Source organism: Osmia bicornis, chromosome 9 (assembly GCF_907164935.1).
Source record: "Osmia bicornis bicornis chromosome 9, iOsmBic2.1, whole genome shotgun sequence".
NCBI lineage: Eukaryota > Metazoa > Arthropoda > Insecta > Hymenoptera > Megachilidae > Osmia > Osmia bicornis.
The window spans coordinates 845,512-865,374 of NC_060224.1; the positions used below are offsets into that span (position 1 = coordinate 845,512).

General features: G+C 44.2%; 1 protein-coding gene across 12 annotated transcripts in view; it reads left to right on the top strand.

Annotated features, from left to right (window-relative positions):
* Positions 1–19,863, top strand: part of LOC114873088 (glutamate-gated chloride channel) — a 45,151-nt gene that overhangs the window by 8,344 nt on the left and 16,944 nt on the right. For 9 of the 12 annotated variants that reach the window (XM_029181007.2, XM_046287063.1, XM_046287064.1 and 6 more), the window contains exons 2-6: positions 7,364–7,542; positions 12,184–12,354; positions 13,320–13,408; positions 19,020–19,084; positions 19,169–19,389. In XM_029181007.2, coding sequence (XP_029036840.1) covers positions 12,194–12,354; positions 13,320–13,408; positions 19,020–19,084; positions 19,169–19,389 — 536 coding nt within the window. In that variant the 5' untranslated portion in view covers positions 7,364–7,542; positions 12,184–12,193. Of the gene's footprint in view, positions 1–7,363; positions 7,543–12,183; positions 12,355–13,319; positions 13,595–14,232; positions 17,102–19,019; positions 19,085–19,168; positions 19,390–19,863 lie in introns of those variants that run through there. The other 3 variants (XM_046287062.1, XM_029181013.2, XM_029181016.2) reach the window with 3 other exon arrangements.

The window sequence follows — 19,863 nt, forward strand, 5'->3', positions numbered from 1 at the left end:
AAACAAAGGACAAAGATAGGATCGAGAGAGTTTTGAATTTACAGGATGGGTGTTTGACACATTAGCTGAAAGTTAGGCGAACGTTGCTGGTCAATTATTCATACCGGTAATTTGGAATTGCCGTTTCTGACGGTCCCTCGAAATTAGTTGAACGATCTCGCAAACTATACCGGCGATTTCCCGAAGGGCTTGCGACAGCTACCGGCTTGCTGTCGGAAAATTGCATACTCCTGCAACGTCTGTTACTATCAAAGCTCCTGTGTAAGTTTCGTTAAATTTCATCCTGGTTCGAGATTAGAGAGCGTTTTTTCTTTCGACTTTGCAACAGTTACTGTGTGAAAAGCGAAGGCACGAGAGCAAATATTTGAATTAATCTCGAGCGATACTGTTGTCTCTTGCTCGTCGTAAAACCGTGAGTCGGTTCGTCGACTATTCAGGATTATGTGTACACCGGGATGCTTTGAACCAGGCAATTCAGTTAAAAATAAACCGGCTGTCTTTCGTTGGAAAAATATTTTTTTTCGCCGACCTCTTCGACGTATTCCCGTTTCACGAATGACGAGCAGCGTACAATTAAAGAAAAAATAAATCTTTCTCGAATTATATGATAAAGGGAACGGAGGTTTACCGGGATTAACGGGAAAGTTTGTATCGGTTTCGAAGCTTGCTCGTTTAAAAGTTGTACAAGCAACAATCAACCGGAGGGTTGCGAAGCGCGGATTTTCACCGCGGGGAAAGTTTTATCGAAAGCTGTCACCCGACTGGCTACCTAAAACAGAGCAGTTGCATTCCGTTTCCGTTTCCGCCCGTCAAACAGCGAAAATTCCTTAACGAAACATGGAATCTTGGAGGTTTTTCATATCGAATTTACAAGCCGATACTCTTGTAAACGACGATAAGGAGACTGTGGGAATGAAAAAGTGAGAAAAGGAAGGAAGTAGGCGAAAGTCGAACAGGGTGTTACGGTCCGACCTCGGTTGACCCGAAACGGAAGCTATGGGGTGAAAAGGAGGGGGTTGATCCTCTGTCTGCGGTGTGACGTCAGAGGAAAAGCAGAGGGTGGGAGAGGGTGGCTTCCTTGCCGTATAACGGCATCGACGACTGACCGACCCCATTTACCATCGCTTTTAGTTGCCGCTTTGACCCGTCGGTATTAGGGTAATTCGCGAAAGGGATGCAGACGCGAGCACCTACTCGAAACTTGCTACAATCGGAATCCAAAGTTTGAAAATCTACCTAGTTTCAAGCTGGTAATTTGAAATCAGCGAAGAAGCGTAAAATTCAGACGCAAAGTCTGGCTGGTCCGATTATTCCGTTTAATTACCGATGTCGTTAGGCGTAACTGTGCCAAGTCTTATTGGGATCGACTGGGCTCTCTTGTGTTGTCGAGTTATTTCGGGAATGTACGAAGGACAGTCTGCTAGACAACGAAAATACTGTTGTCGGGGTGAAGGCCGGGAAAGGTGATTTAATACGCGCTCGGATCATTAGTAATAATCGCGAGCTGCACACCTTTGAGAGTGAAAAAATGTCCGTAGAGGAAGTAGGTTGGTCGGAGGCGGGACGGTTCGTTATCGACGCTAATTATCGTCTCGCTAGAAAAATTGATACCGTTGCTTGGTCGGCGAGCGAAGATTTATCAAGATTTGGAATTTTTATTTCTCGCTCGAGGAAAAACGCGAATAAAATTGCTCGCCGATTCGAGAATATTCGGGAACGGATATTTTAATCGTGGCATGCAGTTCGAATTATCGTCGCGTTAATCGATAACCGATGCAAATGCGGAGCAACGCCTTTGGGATTACCTTCTGTTCGCATAACGCAATATCGATGACACTGTCACCGTTAACGAACAACGCTGATTGAACGACAAATAAAAGTTTGCTTATCAAACATCCTTTTGACATTTTAATCCGCTAACAATGGAAACTGTTAATCGCCGGTTAACTTAATTACACCTTGTGTAATTATCTTCGAAAAATTGTGTAAAAATAAAAATGTACATACTGATTACTTTGTAGATCGTAGAAATTGGATGAACGGCTTATCGATATCGTGCGAACACCAATCGGTTTGATGACGATCCGTCGAGATGAGTGCTCTCGAGTATTCAATCGGGAAGTCGATCAAAAATGTTTAGCGATAAGTCGATATCATCGTGATTAACCTCATCGTATCACACTTTAGACTAGTATAAGAATCCCTTTTTTCCTTTCCTTCGTTTCTTATAGGATAGTACACGTGGAAAAGCTAGAAAAGGAGAACCTTATTTTCTTCCTTGCTAGTTTATTCGTAAATATTCCAAATTAAAGCGAGAATATAATTGGCACTTGAACGTGAAAGACGTTAGTCGTTGTCGAGAAGATAAAACTTCCGTGCTTCGTTCGCACAATGTTTCCACGGTTAAAACCAGGCGTTCTGTATATATGGATGCGACTGCACAATACACATATACAATACATATATGTATATGTAATTGTCCTACTTTACAGAAACATGGTTTACGGGAGGAGATAAAAACGGGCCACAGAAGCACCACGTACGACAATTATGAGCATAATGGAACCGTCCTGTCTTTCCAGTCCCGTTTCGCGTGGTCTGCTTTTACCGAATCGGTCGTATTTTAAAGGATCCCGGATAAAATGGGAAACTAAGCCTTTTCTCGAGTGGGTCGTTAACCCTGTTTCTTTCCGTTCAACCCTCCGCACGTATTACACGAAATTTCTGTGCTAGCTGGGCAACTGATATGATTTATAATTTCTACTATTCTCTCCCTACAAATTAAACGATTAAATGAGCAATTTAATCGAATCTCAAGGCGTTGAAACTTCTTTTACCAGTTAGTCTGACTGGTACCGGATGATACTACCGTGTCACGGTCTCGTCGAAGGCCAGGTCGCGCTTTATATCCGAACCTTTGCTTTCCTCTTTCAGCCATTTTATGAAACATTCTCCTTCGCGTAAGTTTATTCATTAACGCGTTCATTATCGCAGCGAAAATGATTCGCCTTATCGTTTTAACGCGATTGTCAGATCGAATATTTATAAAGAGTAATGAAAGTCGTGGAACAGAGATTACACGGAGGGAAAGGAGGTGATGCTCGAGGTACAAGAATATCTTAGAATCTCGACGTTTCTCCGTTGTAATGTCGATTCAGAGGATCGAGTGGCCACTTGGCTAAAGATCGAACTTCCTCTCCATCGAATATATCCGGAAGAACGAGCTTCAAACGCGACACCGATATCCAACCAACTATAAATTATGATAAATTCTGTCGCGGAGCTCTTTGACGGCTGACAACACTGAAATTTATAAAAGGGAAAATAATATTCCAGCAAGTAATCATTGTTACAGTAATATCTTTCTATCGTATCGTGTAATTTATCAATTTAATCGTTTCCTTTGCGATTTCCAGTAAATTGGATTCGTGGTATCTTTTTTAAACGATAAACGAATGTATTCTATCGAAATCAGAAGAGCAGATGTAACTGGTATGTTTATATGTCCTCTTCTGTCGTGTCCGATAATCTAACGGATAATTATTAGGCCGGATGATTAGGCTGAAATATTGGCTCTGACATCGCAATCGTAGAATTTATCGATCAATCACGCGAATCGTTTCAATGCGACGCAATTAATCGGATTCCAAAAAGACTGGATCAGTATCGAACGTAAGATGATATCAGGAAAATACGATACACTGTATTAGATGTTCGATCTGATAACGCGTGCAAATGTACACAAGCAAAGAGTGCTTGATTCGAGGTAAAATAAATATTACCCGCGAATTATGCTTTGCGTGAATAGTTGAACGCTTGAATATTTTATTCCCCAGTTTATCACAAAGTATCCGAACGGTGGACTTGTTGAAGAAACAAAAGTTACAGAGTAAGTCCGCGAAGACCTAATTTAAAAGCGTTAAAGTAGAAAATGGATAAATGGTCAAGGTATTATTTTCAATTAGCCGATATTACCTTTATTTATCCTATTTACCCTCGAATAGGAGGAAAGATAAACGCGTGGTGTGTTTTTCACCCGGTTGATCCACTTTCACCTGAACTAGGCAGAAAGCTAGATCATTGATCATTCGTTATCGCGACGTGTCTGGAAATTACGCTCGATTCTGTTAGTTGTTCGCTGGTAATCGTGTCGCGTACGATGCATTTTTCAACGAGCTTCGATCACACCTGAACGAACCGAAGAAATGTCTAACCCTCTTCTTTCTCAATGTCCTTAGGGGAGAATATAAACTTGATAGAGGTAAGTCGGGCAATGGTAGGATCGCGTACAATTTTATTGACACGTTCTAAAATTATCCAACCCATGGAATAGTTTCCGCGACAAAGGATTATCGCGAGACAAAGGGAAACGCGTACGATACGTTAAGTAGGTCTCGCTGAATGCAGCAACGATTCAGGTAGCCTCGGACAGGTGCGAGCTCTCTCACGAAAGTTACTTTTCCATCCTAGTTCCATCATTGTCGTAGATCGTGATTTTTCCTTTCGCGTATTACGAATTACCTTAGCCCGGATTATTTTCGACACGGTCTTATCATTGTCTCCGGATCGTAAGCGTTCATTGTGTCCGATTTTTGAACGATGGATCACCGAATGATAAAATAGATTAAGCCTGTACGTCACAGACGGACGACGACGACCTTAATTGCTAGATTTCAGAGACGCACTAAACTTCCGTCGAGTTTGTTTGCACCGAGAATTTATTCTGCCAGCGAACCTCGACGCTTTTGTCGGAAAAGTGACTAGCTTTGCGTTGAAAACACTCCTTAGTTTGTACTTTTCTGAAATATTAAGATCTCAAGGTTCAGCTTAATTACTAGAGATGTGCGGGTACCCGATATTACGGGCTCCGACCATTTCGGGTTCGAAATTTTTATTACGTGGAAAAATAATGTAACAAATTTATTTGAATACGAACTTTATTCCATTGTCACCTGTATGTTCATTTAATACAAAATAAATGAGTTGAAGAAGTTCCGACCATTTTTCGCATACGACTATGCGGCACCGCTAAAGGGTAATCGTTCAAGGATAAACTTTCCGATTGATTTATTATTTGAAAGGAATTTTTGCGTGCTTCTTCCGCATTTTCAGGACACGTTGGTAGGTGGAACATAACGGGAACCAGGATGGATGGAAGAATAATATTTTCAAACTCCATTTCCCGGGGCTGCGAAAACTCGTCGCGCTGCATTATCCGAGCTTAGGTGCAACGGGAAAGCGATTGTGTGCGTGTCGTCGGGTTTTGCATGCCGCCGTTTGCGGGAAACGGTGCCAAGGTATAAAACTGTCGCATCGATGCGTGCCACTTGGTATTACCAGCGATTTCTCTATCCTAATTAGAATCAAGTTCGAATTTTCCTACGTCTAACGTTGGACGAATGCTTTTTCACAGCATTATTCTAGTTATTAGAGAAAACAGGACGCCTACGCAAAAATAGCATGTTGGATCGATAGCCGGCTAGCTGACGGATGTTGCCCGTTGACGGTTCCCCTTCCGACTGCATAATTTCATCGATCCTAGTCGGATGTATCGCTACTCGTAACAAGGATTTTCCATCCTTTTTAAAACTCTTCTATCGCGTTTATCGATTTTTCTTAATAATTGACGAGGGTAAGAATGGTTAACGAGCTTAATTGATTCGTTCCAAAGTCTCGTGGAAAGTTTAAGCGACCTATAGGTGATAATTATTCCAATTTCCACGGCGGCGAACCGTGGAGGAAGGAGAAAAAGTATGTTTATGCTTATTAAGCTATAGCTAGGGCAGTTTTTCTCGGAAATACGTGTACACGTAGCTTTACTCCTGACACGTTAACCTTATTCCCTGGCATTCACCAGTCGAACCGATTTCATATTTTTAAAAGCACTCGTGCTTACGATTACACGCTGCTACGAATAGACTTGATAACGTCTTCTTTTCGGGGGAACAGAGACGTCGAAGCGACGAGTTAATCTTCGATATCTTTGGTGATTCGTGTGTTATCGTGTGTTGGTGCAGGCAAAATTCTTAGCAAGCAACGTTCTTCAGTATAGATCAAGTACATAGTCGATTCGTTTTGCCGGTATCAACGCGTATGGTCCCGATACACGCGACGTTTCCTACTTGAACACGTTAAGCCGCCATTAATGCGCCACGCTGTTCCGTGACTCTCTCGCTGGTTCAATGTTTAATATTCACGTGCTGGTGACACGACGTCCACGCGAACGGCACGATGCGTTTCACGCGTCCACTCTTTCAAATTAGCCTTACAAATTCGATCTACGATCGAATTTCCCTACCGTCGACAAATTTATTCGAAGAATAATCAAATGCACGAACGAGAGATCTCTCGGATTACGCTCGTCCTTTGATCGATCGCGTTCCATCATGTGTCCCATTTGTTCGCGTATCCGTGAAATTTGTTAAAAAATTCACCAGGAATCGTTGTTGATTGAAAATTGACGGTATCGCGAGCGAAGGAAAAACCGATATCCACGCGGCAAATACTCGACGTTACAAAACCAGATTTATTCCAAGAATCGTCGAGAGTCCGGCGTCGTTTCCGACATCGATCGTGTTCATAAAATTCCACGAAAACTCGAACGTTTCCGATAAAGTTTGCAGCCGCGATCGGTCTTGCGGAGCAACTGTCCAGAATAATGAAAGAACTTTGGAAATTTTTACCTCGGTTTTCGCGAAGAGAGTTGCCGGTACTTTAAGAGGCACCGAAAAACGTCCTACTTCCGTTTGACGAGCTTTTTCCGGTAAACAAAGACAATGGTTCTTAGAGAGAGAGGCTACTCGACCGAGTAATTATTCGAGGAATTAGGGAAAAAACTGAGATACTTCGAAGGAGAACGGACGGTTGTTTTGCAAATGGAATTTGGTTGAAAATTTAGCGTCGTTGAACGAGATCGAGAAACGTTCGGCTAATTATTCGAAGACGCATAACAGACGGCTAACTAGCGTGGTTTAGCAGAGAGTGTGCACGAATCGGGCCACGGGGCCAAGGTTGCACGTTGGTTGTTACGTTGCTGCCAACACCCCAGTGTCGGTGCTTGCTTGGTCAGCGTCGATTCCGAGAAAGCTGGCGCGACTTGGCGTCGCGTCGAGTCGCGTCGCGATGCACCCTCATTCAACCACCTATTTGCATGAAAAATTTCTACCCGAAGGAATCGGAAGTACGATACCGGACTTCCTCTTCGAATTCCTCCCACTTTTATTAGCGTTTGTCCGATTAACGAGACGAGTTATTCGCAAGAAAAATTTCTATTCAGGAAAAGTTGGAAAAGACGATTTACTTCGTAAAAGTTGCGGTCGGAGAACAGTTGGAAATCTTAGGATGTATGTATATATTCTTCTAGATGGATGTTGCTACCAGACGTGTCTGAGAACGATATGAAGCAGTGAAGAAGCGGTCTGCTCGCGGAAGCAACCGGGAAGAAGGAAGATGAGAGTCCGCGAAAGTTGAAGTAAAAAGCTGCACAACGAACAGCAACAGCCTGCCTCGTCCATTGCGACCAGCCACACATCTCACGTTAAGGTGAGTCCATTAAAATTTTCTTTCCTTTACTTACTTTTTATTGCCGGCTAAAGGGGAGATATTTTTTTCAATTTCCGCCGAGAGATTGAATAGCTGACGACGGTAAAAGGCGATACGAATGTATCCACGTAAGATTTCACTGGGAATTTGTCTATGTAACAAGCGCGACGCTAAGGTATTCCTAGCTCGTGCCGCTGTTTCGTTTTAAATTTAAATTCAAATTTACCTCGGCACGAACGTGATCGCGAGATACGAGTAAACTTCATCCGTGCGGCTACAAGAAAATAACGAGCAGCGGAGGAAGAAAGGTAAAAGAAAGAAGAAAAGATCAAAGTTTCACCGCGAACGAACAAGTGAAATCGTCTAAGACGTATCCGTCAAATACGTGACTCGAAACGTTCGCATTGATTGCCTCGTATGTTCTTCAGACTTTAGTAAAGGATCGCTTCATTAATTTTCCAGGAAACCAGTTTCGAGAATTAATGAAATTGAATTAATAGGGTCTATAGTCGTACCGCGATCGACGAGATGTTAAGAATTTAATTCTTTCGTTTAACGTCTCAGGGAACACGGTATTCCTCGAATTTTGCTCGGAGGAAGCTTAACGATCGATTCGATCGAAACGACTTTCGCCGATCCGACTTGAGCACGGAATCGGCCATTTTGCGATAACATCACGCAAAGGTGAAGGTGCTGAATTAACTAGCTAGGTTAAGGACGAGATTTTAGCCGCAGTGTCGGATCGCAAGCTACTCAACCGGTGTCGCGTCGAATCGTTTTGTTTTCTAACACGATTGCCATCGTTGATTCACTAGTTCGCGTTATGAAAGGTACAATCGAGCAGCCCCGCGATAACGGAACAAAGTTGATGGCAGGTGCAACCGGCGGGCAACTTTCGAACTTATTCGAAACTTTTGTCGTCGAGTTTGCGAAAAGAGGCAGGAAGCGATAGAAAAGAAATAGGATTTCAAACGTCTCCGGACAAATCGAATAAGGAAAAATGCATTCCTGGAATGACCGTCAAAGGAAAATGAAAAGTATGCGCGAAAAAGGGTTAATCGCGGCGCGGCACGAGTCGCGTTTGTTCGAAGGAGAGAATCACGCAATCCCGAGGACGCGAACAAGGGACAAGGTTGTCGTAGCGAGACTAATTAACAATCGCGAAATCGTGCGGTGAACGCCATTAAACCCCTTTCGAAAAAACAATAAAAAAATAAATAAAAAGACACCCTCTGAAATCTCCATTAAAAACAGATATCCCATCTCGTTAATTTGCGAGAGGTTAATAATGAATTCAAAGAGCTTTCACGGTTCGTCCAACATCAAAGGGCGCCGCTCCCTGTTCTTTCGAAACAACATGATTTTCATGGATAACCTTGTCGAAGAGCACAACTTTAAGCTTCGGTTTATTCTACAGGGATAATTTTCTCAACTTGTGTAACATTTCATAGCCATCGTACGGATGAAATATCGTCGAGAGCGGATCGATGTAGCTGAATCTAGATTTATGTAAGTACGTAAAGAGGGGTGGGTAGGAGGAGCGTTACGTGGATGGGCATTAAAATTCATTATATCAATTTGCGATGTTTCTTGAAAACACGAAAGGAGAAGGGTAATGGTATTTTTAAATCTGGCTTGTCGTTGTTTGCGGCGCAGTCTCGTTAGGCGAAGCAAAGAAAAGAGAGTAGTAGCTCCTTAATTATAGGAATCGAAGCGAAAGGTTTCGTTGAAAATTGCGTTGCACTGGAAATGTTACGCGTTGCAAATCGGGCGACGAATGGAGAGGGTGCGGGTCACGATGGCGTCTCGGTGTCTGGTGTGCTAGATACCGTATCTCGTTAATTTCCCAAGCAACGAGCATCCTTCTCAATTTTCCTTTCGTCTTGGAATCTTTACGATTTCGAACTGGCGAACGAGTGAAATCGTTTTAATCGCGTTTTAATCGGCAAACTCGCGCGAGGGTGAAAAGCCTCGCTTTCGAATCGAGGGTGTTCGGGGCGCGGGAGAAAAGCCGCAGGATCGGAAGGAAGATAGAGGCGAGTGCAATGGAGGGTGGGAGGGAAAAGAAAATGACGAGTTTGGTCGCGTGGTCAGGTAAAGAGAAGGGTGGCGGATTACCGAAGGTATCCTGGCGCTAGGGAAGAAAGGGCTGTCGAGAAGAGAAGGAGGAGTGGGTGGAAAGGAGTCGCGGACTGAGAATGGGCCGGGCTAAGCCACGTGACATACTCTATAGCGTTTCGTGCCGCAACGCCCCGTATTGATCGAACGAACATCAGCTGTACGGTTGGTAGCGTTTACTCGTACCTAGCCGCCTGTCTGACTAGTACCGGCCACGACCACTTTTACCAGAGACTCCTCGTTGCTTACGACTCGCGCCCCAACCCTTTCGAAATGGGATTTCTATCCTCGACTATTCCAATTCGCGACGAATTCGGCCACCCCTAACGTTCATAATTTCCCTGTCGCAAACTTATCGAAAATTTCCCGCTATAGTGGGATAAGTAATTAACAAGCTGCGTTGTGTATAGCTAAGCCAAAGAATATCGTTCTCGGTAGCGATACAGCGTCGTTCTTAAGTGGATTGCTACACCTGTAACCTGATTGTCGCGAGCCTTTTCAGATTCAGATTACCGGGTAAGCTAGCGCAACGATCAACCGTCGAGGATTAACTCGATTTCCTCGAGTTAACGAAGGAAATTGAAAATATCGCTGCCTCGCTTAATCTTGTCGATTTCAGGGAAAATACTCCGGGATCCTTTCTCGGGAACGATCGAAAATCGATAGGAATTTAATTGAATTCAATAACGAAAAAAGAAAAAACGAAGAAGATTCCGAGTACCATTGAAAGGCATTAAGATTCGCGTTTTAAAAAGAAGAGAAACCGTTGGTACGCAGTCGGTCGATTGATGGAAACACGCAACTGGTTGATCCCCGATGAGTTTAGCTGGCGCGGTTTAAGCTGGTCGAGTAGTAGGCCACCGCAAACACGTGCCACTTGTGGAAATGCCCGGGGCAAACTTCGAGAGGCCGATCGTGTCTTTTGCGCGAGAAAACGGGGCTAGGGTGAGCGTAGAAAAAAGAAGAAAAAAAAAACGCCGGGTTAAATAGTTCCGACGCGTTACTCGAACTCTTTAGCTACCCCTCGAGCTACGTTATCTTCCGAACCGACACTCCTTATCCTTATTTCCTTTCCTCTGTCGTCGTTAATGATGCAAAGAATCAAGAGATCCTTATCCGTTTCTCGTTCGTCTGTACTACTCTTTCCCTGGTGACTCGTTTTACCTGCCCTTTAGCGAGCCAATTAAGTCTATTCTTCGATTCGGTGTCTAGGGAAGCCATTTGGCTGCAGCCCCATCAGGGTAATCGTTTAATTTTCCAGCTCTTATGCGCGGTAACTCTACGATGCAATTGCAGGGACGTTTCGACGGAAATTTCGCAACAATTTCGATTAACCGTGCCAAGCAGAAATTAGTTTGTACCGTTAGTGCTGGAAATGCGATAGGATCTTGTAGCGTGAGGTCGTAATAGGTCCAGTATTTATCCGAATAAACGACGATAGGGAAATTAATCGTAAGGTTGAAACGGGTTCGCGTCTAAACGTTGATTCGTACACAGTCTTTATTGGATTAGAAGCCGCAGAGGTGGAAGACACCGATTGGCAATTTGACGCGGGAAAGGGCTACTTTCCGTTTTCCCAGATGGTTTAAAATCTCATTACTGCGGCCTGATAGGATTTGTGTAAATAAAATTAAGGACATTAAGGTCGCCTGTCAAAACCTTCGTAAAATTTGGATACTTGTTTCTCCGGAAGAATTTTCAGACGTTTAAACGAGCCAAAACAACCTCGCGGAGTTTTCGTCTTTCCATCTCTTTTGTCGTAGTTCGTTAACCGAAAGCTCGAGTTTCGAGTAGTCGAGGGAATTTTCAATGGGGCGACCAAAAAAGAGTCTGCAAGGTGGAGGGTCGAGGGTGAAAAGGAAGGAGAAGAGGGAAAACGGTGCTTGACGCGTTCGCGAAGATACTCGGAACACTGGTGCACAACAACGTGCTCGAAAAGCGCTAGTGCACGAAGAGAAAACGAGTCGAGTCGACTTGCCGCCACGGTCAAGTTAGACACGAACGCTTTGATAACGTCTCCTCTCGTCGGCGACGTTGACGTTGACGTCGTTAAGCACGCTAACGCCGCGTCTGTTGGCAAGTTTACATTGCACTATTTTTCGAACAAGAGCGTTGCTTGTCTTTGACAAGATCGAAATACTTGTTCTCGAAAAAAACAAAAAGAAACCCGAAGGGAGTACTCTTTTATTCGGAACCAGAGAAAAAGCTCGTCAGTCATGGTCAGGTTACTTTATTTTGCGATTCTGAAGATTATCCGAGACAATGGTGGTTTAAGCTTTGAAATTTCCGCTCTCTTATTCACAGTCTCGACCTCGATTTGTCGGTTTCCTCTAAAAAGGTTCATCCGGCCGGGTCGATGTGCCCCGTGGGTCGGATACGTACGAATCGGGCGAAAGGTCGTAGATCGAAAGTGCAGCCACAGGTCTTCCTCTTTTCAGAAACTCTTTTCCTATTTGCCTATATCTAACAATTGATAAATATTATACGAAACGAATAAATTTGTGAATGTGCTTTCTGTTTCAGATGACATAGAATGGGTTGGGTGGCGCTAGGGCGGTGTGCGGGTGGTGGCGGCCGCCTCTCGTCCGTCCTCTCGCTGTCTCTCACCTCCCTCGCAAGCTCCCTCATCTTCACCATCCTCTGTATCCTCACACTTGCCCTCACTCTTGTCACTCTTGTGCGCGCCGAGGACATGTACGTATTACGATAATTACAATTTTCAAGTATCCTTTTCTCTCAACTTTTCGAATTCCATCGCGAACCGTGCTTTTTCTTACCTCTATACAAGAACGGAATGAATTTTTAAGTCGAGAAATTGAGAGAAACGCGAGATAATTAGCGTAGAATACTTTGTTGCTTGCGATAGGATCGAGAGAGCGACATTAGTCCCGATAGAGTAGATTTGATAAACGATGCGTAATTCGAGCAACGAGCAAGAGGTGTCTTTTATGCATGGAATAGCGAATAATAATCGTCACTAATGTCGCCTCGTTTTACCTTTCGAAGGCTCTTTACCTACTCGTTCTACATTTAATACCAGGCAAACTTGCCTGGTTCGTAAGCGGGACGCCGGTCGAAGGAAGGGAGTTTACTCGTTCGCGAACTCGATTTATCGGCCATAAAGTTGTCGTCGACGGGATCGTCGTAGAACGTCGACGAACCGTTGGAAGCGATGAGATATTAATATATGCGCATCCGACAAGATCGCAGCTGCGATCCGCGCTCCGTTTATCCGAAGAAATTTATACCGATCGCCAACCACCACCGCGATAATTCGAGGATCAGGATATCAGGCGTTAGGATAATAAAAATCAAGTTCGATCGGCGTCCCGATCGTTCGATTGCATCGTACACGTTTTACATAGTCGACGTAGACGAGTTTGAGAATCTTAGCGATCGTGATCTAGCCACGATCGATGTTCGATACGGAATAATTCAGTGACGCTCCAAGGTAGAAGCTGTTAGTCTAGTGGAAAAGAAAACCCGAATGTTGGACAACTCGAGGGTCGGTGTTTTGTGAAAAGACCTTCGAGGTGTCTACAGGCAAAATCGAAGATAAACGAAAAGAAGATAAATGAGAATAAGAAATCGAACCGAACGATGGAGAGAGTGAAGAAGATGGTGGTCCGGTGGGCTAGCTACAATACGTTGTGTTGCAGCTTCGAGGAGGGCAAGTCGGACAAGGAGATCCTGGACAACCTGCTGCTGTCGACGCGTTACGACAAGCGGCTTCTGCCCCCGGTCCAAGGTACACTGAGGCCCCCGCCCCACACCCGTCAAGACGACTACACCCCCGACCACCACGACCACTACCACCACCACCACCTCGTACCCAATCACTCCGATCATCCAGAGCACCTCGTACACCACCGGCACCGCAACCACGATACAGCACCACACAACCACAGCTCACTGCTCACCCCTCGTCTAAAGGGTACTCTAATATAGAAATCCACCTGATCACGTTGAAACGGCACAAGAACAAGTACACAAGAGCGAGTGGATGGTTTTCTACCTCTATAGATGAACGAATTGGATGACTGTGCGAAATGGAAAGAATTGTGTTGTCACGCGTTCGCGGAAAGAGGCAGAATATTATTCGCTTTCGAACTTTCGATCTCGTTCGAATTTACGGATGAAAAGAGAAAAAGGATACGGATCGAGCTAAAGGGACGAATGTGGCCGGATACGAGAGATGGAGCGGATGGAAATAAGGTGGAGAAAGAATGAATGAGAATGGAAGGGAGGGAGAGAGAGCCGTCTGACCAATGTCGATCCTCTATCACTAGCTTCGGGGCTACCGCTGCCAACAGCTGTTTACCTCGACGTCGCTCGCTTGGAAATTCAATTCGAGCCGGTAATAAATTTGCAGGCCGTCCTCTAGGTTAGTCGGAATTCTTCTCGAGATTGAAATCGCCACGACGAGACTTCCTGGCATTTCACCCTCTTCTTAATGCCTTTCAAATTTGAACACGCGCCAATCAGTGAATACGCGTTTAATTACGATTCCTTTTAATCATTTTTTTTACCATCGATCATTCTCCCTCTTCTTTTTTAGAACAAACTTAGAACGAACGTGACTAATTTCAATTCGAGCTAACGAGCTTTCTAATTACGCAGAGCACCCGTACAATTGTACGCGTAAATTGAAGCGTTTTACGAGAAAAATAAAGCTCTCGTCTGGGCTGTCGTCTAGTGGCTGGTGACGTCAGGCTTTGTATAAATTCGCGATACGAATCGATGCTAGGTGGCCCAGATTTATTCGAATGTAAATTTACCCGGTGCACGCCGATTAATCGTCGATCTAATAATCAACGCGACCGTGTCTGTATCGTCCCGTTACGATACCCTGGTGAGAAAGTGAAAATTTTCGAAAGAAAGCCGGACAATTTCTTACGTTCGCGCGTATCGAGAACGATTTGCGCGCTCGAATCGTCGCTTCACGCTTAGCCAACTATCCGAACGAATAATAAAGTTAGCGAGCAGGTCGGCGAGTAAATTTGAATTTGTCGGAAAGGCAAAGGTTCGGTGGAGAGGAAAATTTGCGATTAACATCGAGTTTCGCTTATCTTTTTCCCAGTCGATTCGTTCTCGTAACAGGAATATTTATAGGTAGGTTAGAACCGGGTCGAGGACAGGATTTTCTTTTTCTATCCGAGACCTGACGCGGATGGATGGAATCGTGTGACACGAGAAGCATGGTAAAAAATCGTGTCGCAATTCTAATTTTATTTATTCCACAGGATAAACCCGTTGCGTACAAAGTATATACCTATATAACAGGAAAACGTTTAGCAAAAATATTCCCTTTCGAATTATTCCCTTGTGATTTATCATGGCAGTTCTCTCCGAGAAAGATAACTCGTTCGGCTTGATCGAAGGCTACGTTGCGACGACGAAGCTAGTAGTGTAAAAGAGGGGAGAAAAAGGTGTTTCGTCTCGGAATTCGGAACTCCTATAATATTTGAACTTCATGCCAGACGACCGCCAGCGAGAACACTATCAACTCGCCGCCACCTATCGGTCCCCGACCCGAACCAAAGGCGTCCGGGGAGACGAAACTCTCTCCCTTCCACTAAACGCCTAGTAGTATGCAGCTATCGCTCTTAGAAAACGCGTCCGTCTCGTTTACCTTTCGAGCGCTCTTCGTCCTTCCAATAATGATCAACCCTTTCGCTAAAAATCAAGGTGTACGCGAATTCTGGTCGAAGGAAAATAACGATGCGGTTGATTATCGGTCGTTCGCGACAAAGCAGACGTTCGAAGGATTATCCGGTATCCATTAGAGTTTGAGAGTCGAAGATATCGAAAGATTCGTTTCCATCTTGATAAATAAAGATCTCGACTCTTTGTCGAATCGCTTGACGATGTTTCACTTATCTTCTTCCAACAATCGATTCGATTTTGTATAAGAGAAACCTTGTAGAAATACTCGAGACGCGAGGTACGTAGAGAAACGTCCGTGCCGAATCTTCATCCCGAGGGAATCGATCGCGACAGCTTCGGGTTTAAAATAATAACGACGAATTTCTCTCGGGAGCGGGTGCTTCGAATCGACACGTGCAACGCGTTTCAGCTGCCTTTTGCAATTTCCCCTCGTCTGCCTTATTCCTCAATTTCCGTTTTCCTCGATGGCTATAAAAAAAATCATATCGTTTCACCTATTTCCAGCCATTTGTCGACGTAGAAACGATTTCTGTGCGGATTAAGTGCAAACTGGCCTGCCGTTTGAAAGAAGAGAAAGAAGGTTTCTCTTTGTCTGAGAAAGGGGAAAGAAGGAGAAAGTCGCGTAAACACCCTCGAGCAGCAGGCGGTGTCGTTTGCCGGAGCAAGCGAGCTCGAGATGAAAAGGGAACGGTGTCGAGGCTTGAAAATCGAGGAAGAAAACAAGCGTGTATCGTTTCAAACGCGCCTCTTTGTTCTGTCGGGAAACATTTTCTCGATGGTCGAGGAGACAAGGGAAACGCGTCGCGATTACTCTTCCCCTCGTTTTTTTACCTTTTCCCGCGAGAAGAATTAACGGGTCTTGGATGCATCCAAGTTAACGAGTTTACGAGAGAGATTGAAGGATGAAAGAGCGCTCAGGGAACGAGACGGCAAATCGAACTGCATGGAAAGTGCATTATTCTGGGTTCATCGGGGCTGAGTGTAGGACAATCTTGACCATTTTTCGTTTATTTATTTGATCGAACTAACGCGGATCGCGGCTTCCGTTTTTTCGCGAAGACAGATAGGGGAGGAAAAGAGGATGAGACGTGGGCAAGAGAGTTGTTGGCTGTCACAGAAATTCACAGAAATTCACACACAGCGAGACTCTAACGAAAAACGTACAACCTCCACTTTCCCGTTGCCATTCTCTATGACTCTACGCTGTTCGATCGGATAACGAGTTGCTTGTAAAACGGCATTCGACCGGGGTCGCAACGGATGGCCAGAAGTTGAAAGCGCACAACGATAAGTACTTGGAAAGAATTAAACGTGTATGTGAAGTGTCGGAATGTCTCTCTGAACAAACGTGCTCGTAGTAGTTGTTTTCTTTCACGTAGATTCTTTTTTTCCATACCGTCAAAGTGACAGGCATTGCCAATGAGAGGAATGAAAAAAAAAGAAAAAGAAAAAGAAAAAAAGAAATTCCTAGTTGGTGATTCGGGTTTAAAGAGTAAAGAAGAAATATCCCGACAGTAGGTTTATCCCTACCCTCGGGAGAATCGAACAGCCCGGTGAAGTTTAGATTGATAGAAGGAGAAGAAATGGACGAGACGTGGGCAAGGGTTGTTGGGTGTTACAGATGCGGATTTCTGCTGCGGAATGCGATGGCCTGGTGACGCGACCGGCTTGTCGAACCGGTCGTCGACCTCCTCTAACGACCCCAAGAACCAGTACAAGAACCAGAACAATAACCACTACACGTCGCACCGACACCTTCGCACCCACCTTCGCGGTCCGTCCTTCTGCTTTTACTTCTCTCGTAACCTCGTCTAGAAAAATAATTAAGCCTATTACGATCTTCATCCGACCCAACCCATTCAGTTACCCGAATAATCGTCTTGCTTCCGTCTTTCCGTCTTACCCCTTTCGTGCTATGTGTTTCGTGTTTCGTGTTTCGTGTTTCGTGTTTCGTGTTTCGTGTTTCGTGTTTCGTGTTTCCTCGGTCGTTACCCTATCTTGTTTTGCTCGTTAACCCTTCTAGCTCTTGGTCGATTATTTATCGATTTTCAATCTCTTTATTTCCTTTGTTTTTTCATTGCGAATCAAAAGGGCAGGCTGAAAAAGTCTTGTATCAACTAATCGAAACCACTTTTAACTAAATAACCGAGAAGAAATAACGTTTCAGCCCGCCCTCGCGATATACAGCGAAATAGCGTGAAGAATAACAGTCTCTTTTGAGAAGAACCCAATTGAAAAAAAAGCGATGTACCACGTTGTTCGAAAACTGCTGTTGAGCCGCAGAAATTGAATTCTGAATGGGTTGCTCGTCGAATTTTTTCACGAGGGTTTCTAGGTCGATCGAAAGTGTACGCGTTTCTTCTCCCTCGCTAAACAAGTTTGCGTGCACGCCAGAAGGGAAGCAAAAGAAAACACAACTGCTTTTGAAAACTACTCTTTGTTCCGTGTTTATCAAAGAAACAGAGAGAGAAAAAAACGATCGAGTTTATTCGATTCGTACAAGGTTCGACCTAAACCTTCGATTAACTGGAACGTGTGCAATTACACATACACACACGCACGCATAACAGCGCGTGCCTAATTGTCTGTTCCTCGTCGGATCTTGATAGAACGTCGATTTCCCTGTTTAAAGAAAACGTAAACGGGAAATTGGTATTTAACATTCTTTCCCGGTCGACTCGTTGTTCGTGTTCGATAAACGCTCGTTTATCCTCATAATAGGGCACAGGGTGGTTTCTTATCGTGTATTTACATCGTTCGATAACGCGTATCGATTCTATTTTTTTCTTTTTTTTTCGACGATCCAAAACTCGAGAAACTGTACTAAGAAAAAGCCGAGGAAAGGCGTTTCTCTATCTTGAATCTACGATTTCTGGATGTCATTTTCCCATCCCTGTCCCATTGCCCATCCGATCTCTACACTACAGCGTACCAGACACTCGTTTCTTGTGTCTTTTTTACGTAGTCGAATGCGTTGGCAAGTGGATCGGTGGTTGGGACTCGTTAACCAGTCGACACGCGAACCAACAGCTACAGCTTAACTCGTTGATTAATCGGGGAAATGTCATGGGGTTTACTGATGAGCCTCGTTACGAATTCAATTTAATTAATTAACTAGGAAACGAAGAAACATCGCGAGGACGACTAAAATTATACTAACGCGAAGTAATGCTTAACCCTTGCACTGCTCGCAACTGACACGCCAATTTTATATTCTTTTTACGATTAGCCCAAGTCGATACAAGGCTCTCGAGTCCTAACTCTCAGCCACGAGTTTCACACTAATACGGAATACGAAATACAAAATTTAGTCGCATGTGCATAGCATGGCTCTTCTAACGACGCTTTCGCAATTACGGCAACTGCTTGTGCAGACGTAGAAGAGAAAGAAAAGGTTTCTTCACGTTTCCGTAGGTTCTTACCGTTCTCGCAAAGCTGATCTTACGATCCTCAACGAAATCATCGATTTCGCTCGTAAAGGTCGGCTCCGATCGGTTCGAATAGACGGGAGAGTCACGCTAATTCGAATTACCCCTCGTTAAAAATACACCAGTCGAATTAAACTATTTCTGCTCGAAAATAATTGCTTCGAATCGAAATCTAATTTACTTCAAATTAGCGTATTCTCTTGGCGATCGTATTGAAGAAATTTCCGATCGAACGTACCGTTTCAATCGGTCACTGTGTTTCAGGAACCTTGACGGTAAACGTGAGCGTGCTGTTGCTGAGTTTGGCTTCTCCGGACGAGTCCAGTTTGGTAATTATTATTTTCCTTTCTAATAATTAATATAATAAAAGCGTCGGAAGCAGTCTCGATTCTCGTATGATTTACCATCGACAGAAATACGAGGTGGAGTTCTTGTTGCAACAACAGTGGTACGATCCGCGGTTGCGGTACAGCAACCGATCACAATACGAATTCTTGAATGCGATTCATCACTACGACGATATTTGGTTGCCGGACACGTACTTCATAATGCACGGGGACTTTAAGGATCCGCTCATACCTGTACATTTCGCCCTACGGATATACCGCAACGGCACCGTCAACTACCTTATGCGGTACTTTATTTATTCATTTCCTCGTTGCTCCATTAACCCTCGGCGGGTCTTTGCCGGATTTCAATGAATTTCAATGAATTTCAATAAACGGCGATTCCTGACATAAGCGGCCTCTGCAGAGGCGTTACTGATTAAACAAAAACTTTGGAGTAATAGCCTCGTTCATTAAGGGCGGATGCTGTAATAAATTCATAAGGTGAACCGAGCGAAGGAAAAGTTTCGACAAGTTTTTTAAACTCGTTCGAGGGTTAAATAGTCAGTCATTTTAGAATTCTATCTCTGGGGTTGATTCCAACCTCGTCGAAATTCGACGCTTCTGCTTGTATACAAACTCTGCTCTTGCGGCTAATTAAACGTTTAATTGGTAGTCAATAAACCGTAACATTAGCCGCTGAATACGCGTACACGAAATCGGAACGTTTGAATTAATGGTTTCCATAATCGAGCTTCCTATAGAAGCGTATCGATGCAGTA